Raw genomic sequence first — 11013 nt, 5'->3', positions numbered from 1 at the left:
CGCACTCTCCCCCCCCCCCCCCCCCCCTCTTCGCTACCGGCACAACGAGCGCTCTAGATTGCTCTTTTTGGTGCTGCAGGGTACGTACGCCGATACGTCGGGCGACACTTTTTTTTGGTGCGCCACATTCTACACTTGACGCAGGCACTGCGCTCTTCTCATTTCGTATCTCCTTGGTCTTTCCTGTCAACAGGAATTCCAAAGCTGCCATGTGGAATTATCAAGCTGACGGCTAATGCTCCAAGCCTACACTATAGGGAAATAACCATATATAGGGAAATAACCAGTCTAGCTACACAAATCTTAAAAAAAAAACGTACGCACTGACTCATTTGTTTGCCTTTTTTTTCTCCAACCACTTGCGCCCTTAACGGTTCATGGGATAGAAAATCCGATGTCCGGCGTTATGACACCCTAAATTCATAGGGAGTCAAACGCACTACATGTGGTGTTTAATTAAGACCCACAATCATTGCTTGTTAAGGCGAAGGCACTCAAGCCAGTAGAACCCCTGACGTACGTATTGTTGGAGTCGAACCCATGAGCTGTGGGGTTAAGGCATTCCTACCCATGACCTTTGGTGGGAGTCAATCCACTTGGAGATATGGGAATATGGCGGCGAGGAGTTACGCAGTCGCCATCTATCGGAAGCGCCTCGCTGGCGTAGTATGAGGGATCACGCGGTGCGCTCCTCATAGGTTTTGCTGTCAGCGCTCTGAAAACACCACGCGCGAGCTCTCCCGGACGTTTCTGTAAGTACTTTCGAAACGAGAGAATTTTCGAAGTACTTTCGAAACGAGAGAAACTGAAAGCACTAAATCGTTTACAGACGCTATCTCTTCACCGAATACGTAGAGTGAACGCCACTGCGTGCGGTAGCCGCGATGGTCTCCCGAACCGGCTTCTTGCGTGCAAGGTAGGCAAACGCTGAGAGCAAACTATGTGAAATATGTCCTTATAGTGTTTGTATAACTTAATGAAGCGTAATAGAACGAAGCCTCAATGCAGCGATCGCGCAGATTCGCAGCGACCGACTGCGCGTCTGCATGCTTGTCCGCGCACTGTTTCGCTTTCTCCGCGCGCGCGTTTTCGCACCGTGCCATGAGCTTTAGGCCGCAGAATATGAGCATTTGACAGCAAACAAGCAACCATTGTTGCGTGGGTGCTATCAGAGCTGCTCAAAAATAACTTCATTGTAGAGATTTCGACGCCTACGGGGACTGTGATATGCCGTCACGAAGATTCAATCTTTTTTTTTTCTTCTAAATTCTTTGACCTTCCAATATTATTTCTCGAGTTGCGTCGCACTGTATGTTTATCGGTGTTCTCAGCGTGCAATTTTTCGCTGCTCCTTTTTTGTAATCCAGTGCATTAATTCATAACACAAACATGACCATATGCCATGCTCTTTTTAAAATGTGCGTCTTACCGCTGCCTTTCCACTCCACTGAACTTGATAGCATCTATAGCATCGACAAGTTCATAGACCAAACCGTCATGACATTAGTCGGGCAACGGACTCGGGCGAGCGTCTCGGTGCGCGTTTTCCGAACATCGCAGAACCGGCACCGTAGCAGAAATCTTCCTCGCGTCTGTGCTTGCTGCATACCCGAGTTGTAGCCGATGACCGTTTGCCGGTTTTATGTTACGCGAGCCAAGCTTCACGCAGCTTCTTGTCCTGCGGCTACGTGTGAATGACACCGGGCTCCGTTGCGCAAGTCCGGCACTGCGGCATCGAGCAGTAGCCTACCATGTTGCGCGCCTTTAAAGGCAGCCACTACCTATTGTAGTGCTTTCAAGCGTTGTAAAGTAGACACTCGAAGCGGGAAAATTTCGCCGCTAAATGAGGACCGCAGCGTACGAGGGAATTTAAAGTCGTTTTCATCTCGCTTCGGCGCACCCGAAGCAGCCGACGCGGCCGCTAAGTCCACGTGATCCCTCCTAGCACGTCACGCCGACGGTGGCGCCAGCTTTTCCAGTGGTGGAGCTCGAGGCCAATATCTCATCGACATTGTGAAGGTCGAGAGCCCAATCCACGACCTTTGGTGTCAGTTAGGGTAAAGCTAATTAAGGCACAGTTAATTGCAGTACTCGAACCAACAACCTTTAGTGGGAGAAAACATTAGGAAGTAACAATGCATTAGAATGAAAATGTCAAGTGACGTGATGAATGTCTTGTGAGAGGGCAGGCCTTCGTCTTCATCTTCTTCAGCGTATGCTAAAGTGATTGTCAGCTTTCTTTTGTTACGTCATCAATGCAATTGGAAAGATGTATCGCAGCACTTCAGTGAAAGGTGCCAATCGGACGGTGGCAATCCAAAGCTTGCACTTGTCAGCAGGAATTCCTGTGCTGCAAAAAGACTTTCCCTTATAGGCGATTTCGACATACCACACCCCAATGCCCCATGCTCGCCGTTATGTTTTCTGGAGGTCAAACAGTCGTGCTGGTTTTATGTACTGGCCAGAAAGTTTTATGAAACGTAAGATTTGAAAAGAAAAAAAAGAACACGAAGCCTGCACAGATTTCAATCTGCAGAAGGCAGTTTTTGCGACTCACACAATGGTACACTAGAGACAACATGCCTTAACAGCAAAAAATTGCATCTCTCGAGAAATATCCGTCCCACGAACTTTTGCGGCCAGCGGTGCATCCGAGGTCCTTCAAACTATGCGTCGACACCTTTGCAAAACAAGCTGAAAGTGCAAACCCGTGCATGCCTGCTTCAGTCTACAGCTACGTTCGAGTGCAATATCCTTGCAGGAAGCCACCTGGGCTCGGCATCCAATCGCAGCCAACGGTGAGCGAGTGAGTGACACGGAGACTCATTAAACAGAAACACTTTGTTTCATACGATTTTTTTTCCGGGGGAGGGAGGAGAGAGAGTACACATGCACAAGGTGATACACAGGCAAAGGAGAGATAGGAGGAGAGCGCCGCGTATTATAAATTAAACCAACAGGACCCCTCTGTAGTTGTTGTTTGGCTTCGCCCCCGCACGACGAAGCGTCAACCGCGCGCGGAAGGCAAAGCTGGAGAGCTGAAAGGAGGAAAAAAAAAAAAAACATACACGGGCACCTTGCACACAGCCGTTCTTCTCACCTCGTTAAACTCACCCGCCAGTTTACATATATGTGTCGTGTGTGTACATATGCATATATATACAAAGCATGTAGTGCTGCTGCTCGCTGTTTTTTCCCGCCTCGATTAAAGAAACGCCCACCCCCCTCCCCCTCCTGCAAACCAAATAAGTTGCAGCGCAACCCCCCCAACCCCAATGGTGCGGCCCCAAAGACAGAACCCGACGCAGCGCTACTGCTTCAAACAGCGGCAAGAGGTGACACACAAAGGGGAGGGGGGGAGGCGGCAAGAAACGTGGGGGCGCCACAGGAGCAGCCGATTCAGACAAGCGCTGCCAAGCAATGCCAATCGCCACCTGCCCAATTCCACTGCAGCGACGCCTCCTGGTAGTCTGCTGCAACACTGCTCCTCCACTTCGTGGAGCGAGCCAGAGAAAAGCGACAGCATCGACGACTGCCGAGTGTGTCAGGAAACGCAGCTCATGCAAAGAAGCGTCAATCACCACCTTGCCGCTGCTTCGATATGGACACAGCCGATGCAAATGCAACATGCAGCCAGAGACGAGGAATTAAGCACTGCTTGTAAATAAGCATATAAGGAGCGCTTGTGTTGTGGAGACGGGGTAAAAAAAAAAGACAAAAAAAGAGAAGAACCAACAGAATGAGGAAGAAGCCTCAAAAAATGCAACAGTGTAGAACTCTCTTCTAAACATCTTTGTTTTGTTTGTATTCTTTTTTAATCCTCACACCTTCTGTAATCCTTGTACCCCTACATATACAGATATTATGTACACATGCACAATCTATATCCCCCAAAACCACATCAGGTTGCATTCACACAGACTCGTGCATGAAAACCCAACCACGCACACACGTATGCACACACACACACTCACCAGTCACGCCACACAACATTCACTCACAGCACAGTTGCTCATTCACTCACTTTCTCCCATCTACAAGTTGCTCCTACAGAGGAGAAAAGGAAAAAAAAAAAAGCATTTCTCCTCAACAATTTTCTCTGCAAGAGTCCCAGTGGTCTGCGCACACAGTGTGCTTTTTCTTTTTTTTTTTGTGCACTGTCTCGCGACTTTTTTTAAGTGTCGGCAAGAAAGATGTGCATCGCATGAATGATGCCGGAGCAAGAACTCTCTGCGAAGTTTGTGTGCCACATACGCCATGCTCGTCCACTCTTTACACTGCTCGTTAATGAAGCCTGCATGTGATAAAAAAAACGCAGCACTGGCGATAAACTGATGCCGCGCTATGGATAAACACCTCAGGCATGCAATGCAAGAGAAAAAAAAAAACTACGGGAAAGAAACTTCGCTCACCGACAGTTTTCCCTTACAGCTTGGAAGAAATAGCCAGTCCAGAAAAACCATGAAACAAAGCACCCAAACTGCTTCCAAGGGAAATACCAGTGTGCCACTGTCTGCAATCGACCCTATGTCAAGATGTTTGTAGTAATACAGCTGTCAGCATCGACAGCTAGATACAACCAAAAGCTCCCGTATCGCCACTTGCAGATGCTCGTGGACAATCCTGCCACAGTGTTACCGAACTCCTTGAGTAACAGACACACCATTTCAGTTTGTTTTACAGGAAGTGAAGAATGAGCAGGAAAAAAACAGAGCCCAAATCTGAGCGCCCATACACAGAAAGATGTCGCAAGAAAGAAGCACGAAAGACGCCCAAAACTCCTAATAAGGAAAAAAAAAAAAAGAAATCCTACACATCCTGCATAACGTACGTATGCCTCCACCAACAAGCCCAAGCTCACACCTAGTCCTTACACACACTGACACTATGCACCGAGGTGCACCCTTGCCAACAAGTCCACCCACAGCTTGATGGTGAAATGCTGCAGCCTGGAACCCAGTGGCAAATCCGCCCCGTTTGTGTCCTCACCAGACACCCCTCACAAGCTGCACGGAGGCATAGCGCACGAGGTCAGACAACGTACAATGGCAGCCGCCACAGTCTGCCATGGCAAGCTGGTCCCTGCCGAAAGTTTACAAACGTTGGGGAGAACCATCGTATCCTGGCTGACCCTGCTACCAACTGCACACTTCATAGTGTTACCATGGCTGAATTTCATATCCTTTCTTTTTTTCCCTTCCATTTCCGTTCTCAGGGGAGTCGCGAGCCTCACGAGCACCGGCCCGAGAACGAGACAAAGGAAGTTCAGGACACCGCTGTGTCCGTCAGGAATTCCCGAGTCCAGCCGCCCTGACCCCCTCAACCATGCCTGGCCTTGTGCTGGAAAGGATGACGACAGCATAGATCTACAGACAGCCCTCGCATCGTTCACACAAAAGGCAGCCTGCAACATTGTGCGTCGACCTGGCAACAGGAGAAAAAAAAAAAAGACAAGTTGCCAGTCACTAAAAAGAAAAAGCGAAATTCTCCACATGCTGACCCCGAACCAATTAAAAAATAATACCCCTCACTTTTAGGAAGAGAGAAAGAGAGAAAACACAAGAGAAGAAAGTTCCTCAGATACGAGGAATGCACCGGCCAGCAAATGAAAACTCCACGGGGCACACTGCAGCAAAAGTAGGAAAAGCAGGACGAAGTGTCTCTCCGGGATGAAGGCCCAACATCCGCCAGTTCCTCCAGCCGCGCACAGTCACCGCACGCACACGACCGCACGCCCAGTTCCCATGGCATGGTCTAATGAAAACGACGCGCACACTCTGGTGGGGAAGCTCTGCCCAGAGCGAGGGACGCTCCACCTTGGCTCAGCTTGCACCGCTGCGCAGCAGGCAACACGGTACTGCCACCACCTTGCGCTTTGTTGAGGAAGAACATTAAGAATTAGGGGAAGGGGGGCACTACAGAGAACAGTGGGTGGGGGGCACAACCGGGGCTAGGAATGACTAACTTTGAGTCGCAATGCCAACTGCCTGCTAGGGCACACGCAGCAGCAGGCAGAGTTTGTGGCAGCTTCCCTCCCGTTGCACCTGCGCGCACAGCAGCCCCAAGCCGAGCCAGGGCAGATCACGAGCTCCAAACTGAAAGGAGACAGCACGCAGCTGACACTGCCTCCGTCACGTGACTGACGACGCGCACGCAAGTTTGAGTCACCGCAGGCAGTGCCAGCAGCCCATCTTGCGACGGAAAGAGTCACGGGAACCAAAGTCTCCAGGGAGGGCACAACCAAGGGATCCAGAGGCCGCAAGGCCACGTCCGGGGCCAAGTCACTGCCCCTGCGGCGCGTTGCGGGCCTTTTCCGGTCGTGCGGTGTGGCAGTCCTCGAGTTGGGAGCGGGGGGGTGGCCACTACGGTGGTTGGCGCCGCCTCCCGCGCCCCCTGGTGGCGGCCTTCTTCTTCGGCTGCGGCTTTGACTTTGCTCTGCCACGCGCGCGCACTGGCGGCTGTGGCGGCGGCGGGGGTGGCGGGGGGGCCCCCGGTTATTGCATGAAGTAGTCCGGGGGCTCGGCGGGCGTGTCCTTCTCAAACCTCTTGGCTTCCTCCTGCATGCTCTCCTTGATCTTCAGTATTGCTGCCGATTCCGTCTGATCCTGAGACAGCCGCGGGTGCAGCAGACGCCCCATGCAGAGCAGAAGGCAAGAGAAAAAAAGAGCGCGACAAGATCAGTGACCACACAAAAGGCATCAATGTCAAAGAAGCAAAGGTACAACTTCGGGATGAAACCTTTAGGAAAACGTTTCGCAGACTAAATTAAAAAACATTTGTTCAATTACGAGGTTTTACGTGCCAAAAGCTCGATCTGATTATGAAGCATGCCATAGTGAGAATAGTTTGGACCACCTGGAGTTGTTTAATGTGCACCTAAATCTAAATGTAAACGGGCGTTTTTGCATTTCGCCCCCATCGAAATGCGGCTGCCGTAGCCGGGATTTAATTCTGCAACGTCATGCTTAGCAGACTAATGTTTCACAGACTAACACCTAGGGATGGATCAGGGAGACACTACTGCGAGAATGCACCAGGTACTCGTGAGCTAGCTCTTGCTTTTTATGCAATGCCAATAAACGTAGCATGAATTCCCCCAAAACATAGAATGGGCATTACGTATATTAAGATAACAGCACCCTTACCTCCTAATATTGCATTAATCTTTCATGCTTAAGAAAGCTAATGTAAAACCACAAATGATTATCCAGAGCATAAGTAATAATAAAAAAAGTTACCCTCTATGTCCCCAACCACAGGAATACGTAAACATAAAATTCATATTTAGAAATATTTCTGATGATGTTCACTGTTGCTTTTCTTGCTATAAGAAAGGACTTGAGTGCTGTCTTTGTATCGCGGGGTCACTTCTGCCCAAATTTTTCTTACTGCCTTTCATGTCGTTTCACTGTGCAGATGCTAATAGGACGTCAGCAGACCCTTCATTGCCCTCACCACGGCATTTACTTCTCCTCTGACAAACGCGACGTGCTCATGCTGGCCCAGATAAGCTCATAGCCTAGTCAGCTGGGTGGTGCTGGTCTCAGGATCAAGATGCGATTGGCTTCACCAAAGCAACGAACTGATTTTTCTCTGGATGACCATTTGTGAACGGCATTTGGCAAGGCCCTGCTGGGCTGGGGAAACCAGTCAGGTTTCACACATCACTATTTGTTGCTGGCCTACTCGGTTCATACTTTTTATGGTTGAAAAAAACACTAACCGATGTGAAGGAACGACAAAAACGGGAGAAAGAGCGTCACATGCAACGGGGTTTGTTCAGAGCGAGTGGTTCACTTTCTTAAAGGGACACTAAAGCAAAACAATAAATCAGTTTAGACTAATGAAGCATTGTTTGAGAACCCTGCAGGCAGTCATTTAAAAAAAATAGTTTGATTATTAGATGAGAAAATGAAGGTCCAAGTATCAGTAGTTGAATTTTGCGCCGAAACCCCAGTGCAGGTATGTCAGCGGGACGTCAGGGATTCCAAATTATGTTTTCGCATTTGGGCTGCATTGGCTGGGTAAAGGTTCCCAAAACTTGCCATGTTTAATATTTGGTTCCTTGAGAACACAATGTAATCAATCTGTACCGCTATATATAATTAGTAGGCCCTAGAAGATGCCATCAAAATACAAGACATCACAGCCCCCCAAGTGCAGGAACTTGAGTAGGTGTCGCCACCTGTATTTCGTTTTTGCGCTTTTTCTGGCTTGCCAAACGTCTTATCGTTGTAAGAGTGGTGTTTTCGGTGTTGTAGAACGGTAATTTACTGATGCAGAAGAAATCATTTTTCACTTTAGTGTCCCTTTAAAGGAAGGTGGAACTGTATGCAACACAGCGGTAGAGCATGATTCACTGCTAAAGGGAGAAGATGGGTGTATAGCACGCGTGAATCTTCGCCTTTGGCAAGCTCGTACAATCGCCCGGCTTTGCACCAGTTGACTAGCGGTCGGCAGCCCTGGCTCCTTTCTACACATATGTGTGATGCATTGATGTAGTTTCAGTTGGCACATGCAGCTCTAGTGCCAGCAATGCGAGAGCTTCACACTGAAGCATTCCCACTAACAGCGAACTGCACTGTACAATGAGATCAGACCGGATAACAAATGGCACGAATTTGCCAAACTGCATGCTTATTTTAACACTAAAGAAGAATCCCTGCTGCGCAGGGCCACTTGACGTACAGTCGATGCACATGTCTCGTTTCTTTTTGACCCAGTATGCCTCCAGCAACTTGCACACCAATGTACCGTTCCTTGCTTTTGCTGACCATATGGATATTGGGAAGATGCGGCACACGTTCTGTCCTGTCGCGCCGTTCCTTCACATCGTTGTGCATGTTTTCCCCAATTACAAGGTTTCACACAGCTAATGAGATTATGCAATATCCGGGGGCTCTGCCGGAACATGCTATGCAATTCCCCGCGACAGCTAAGGCTGCAGACTGCCCGCTATTTGTCCCCATATTCAACTGTTGGCAGCAACGGCCTCGAACGTGTTAGAGCAAAGATCAAGCACGGCACACACAATTGATGCAACAAAGTGGTGCTACGTGTGTGACAGCACCAGAGTAACCCGGCACACACGCCAGTGAAAAGAGCTGTTGTGGAAGTGTACATGTGTGTTGGAAAGTGAGAGAAAACGCATGCATCTGTGACGGAGTTGCAGTAGACGCCAACCAGTGCCAATGCATTTGTAGACCCAGTTTCGCTGCTGACCCAGCTGGTTGAGGGAAAGGGGGGGGGGGGCACTTCATCGGGGGGGGGGGCAACAAAGGCAAGTCAAGCACTCTGCACGGCGCCAAGTAAGACAGTGCACAGCCAAGCTGCCACCTTGCACCAAATTTCCAACAAAACAGTAAAAGAGAGACAGAGAGAATGAAAGGAGATAAGCAAGTGCTTTCGGTCTTGCCAATGTGAGCAGGAGGACTTCAGTCGATGCTTCTGCCAGCGTCTAGCCCACTGCCACACAGCACACACCAAGTCGAGGCACAGCGAGCCACACGAGAGCCTTTTCACATGTAACCGCTGCCCGTACAGTTTTGGTGCAAAAAGGATGGATAAGTCGCAATACCGTGCCCACTCAAATCTAGGCGAACCCTGAAAATTCGGGAAAGTTCGGTGGGCAATTCCTAAAATGGAAGCTGAACAAAAAAAACAGGGCATTCATTGTGAAAAGCATGTGCATTTTATTATTATTGTTTTCGATGCTCACCCACAGGCATGTGCGTCATTAAACATTTACTTGTCTTCACTGGCATCACTGGGCTTATTTTTTTGTATCGCACGTGCACTGTATTCACTTTGGTGTAGCGTGTTTGAGATGCTGCATGGGTGGATGAACGGGCATGTTGGTAATGTTGCATCTTTGCTTAGCAGTGCGACAATATACATGGGAAGTAGAAGTGACAGGAGAGACCGCTCCTTCCGGTCGCTTCTCTTACTATGAATTCCGAGTGCCATGCTGCTAGCCAGAGATCCTGCACTTCTGGAAAGGCCAGATTATCGGCATGGCCGGAATTTCAACCCGTGCCACTATGGTCCAGTTCACTACCTCACTACGTGGAGTACACAGGCGCAAGGAATTTTTCCGAGCAGCACTTCCCACGTCTCTCGCCTTTGCCTCTGAAATCTCCGAAGTTGTGGACATTCCGAACGAATTGTCAAATATAAAGTAAATCTAGAGTTTCTTGCCGATAACAGAGTGTAAGGGCACAGGTGCTTACAGTGAATATTGGCTATAACAGGGCTATTTCTGTGTTGGATGTGGCCTCGTTATAACAAGCTTCGGCTGCTTTGAACACAGAGATGGTGAGGAAATGTCATGAAACTTTCCAAGGCAGATATCCAAACGGGAAAAAAAATCCGAGAAATTTGAACATCAATTAATGCTTCAAACGAGCGTGTAAATCTCGCTAAGAACGAACTATGCGCAAATACTGCAAAGCAGAACACGAAACCACATCCTAACAGTCTTGGAAATGTACCAGAACTGGTGGAAGAACCTTCGCTGCCCCAAATGGAAACAGAGGAGAATAGTACAATCAAGATTCGTAACGCAGTCATGTATATCTCTGCTGGAGAGCAAAAAACAAAAAAATCGTCAGGCAGCTTCACCCCCCCCCAACAGTTTATCTACTTCACTTACTGATCTCGTGAAGCTTGTATAACAAGCTTTCATTGCCTTTACTCATCGGCATTTGATCATGTTGAACACGGTGCTATTTATTCCTTGCACCTTTTTATATAGGATTAGAAGGCAATAAAGAGTTGTTTTTCTGTAACCTCTTCACAGTTTACAGAATGCTACCAGCATTGTTGCTGATGTACACCTCTCCAGCAACACAGTATTCCATAAACGTAGACAGTTTTAGAATAGCATTTGTCGCCTTACGTAAGTTAGACACAAGCACCTTTGCGAAATGTTACAGTGCCTGTCCCTCCAAGACGTTTAGTTCGGCAACGAACGGGAATGAAAAGGTAAGGAAGAAGTTAAACAAGAAGGCGCCT

The 11013-nt window shown here is 48.7% G+C and overlaps 1 protein-coding gene across 16 annotated transcripts in view; it reads right to left on the bottom strand.

The window, feature by feature from the left end:
* Positions 1-2826: 2826 nt before the first annotated feature.
* Ssdp (Sequence-specific single-stranded DNA-binding protein) overlaps positions 2827-11013 on the bottom strand; it is a 102477-nt gene continuing 94290 nt past the window's right edge. For 15 of the 16 annotated variants that reach the window (XM_065440786.2, XM_065440777.1, XM_065440779.1 and 12 more), the window contains one exon: positions 2827-6605. Coding sequence is in view for 15 of the 16 variants with exons in the window: in XM_065440777.1 (XP_065296849.1) it covers positions 6495-6605 (111 nt within the window). In the remaining variant the exon portion in view is untranslated. The remainder of the gene's footprint in view (positions 6606-11013) is intronic. The other variant, XM_065440780.1, reaches the window with a different exon arrangement.

Source organism: Dermacentor albipictus, chromosome 9 (assembly GCF_038994185.2).
Source record: "Dermacentor albipictus isolate Rhodes 1998 colony chromosome 9, USDA_Dalb.pri_finalv2, whole genome shotgun sequence".
NCBI lineage: Eukaryota > Metazoa > Arthropoda > Arachnida > Ixodida > Ixodidae > Dermacentor > Dermacentor albipictus.
Note: the sequence above shows the minus strand (reverse complement) of the source record. Positions and strands in the feature narration are given on the sequence as shown.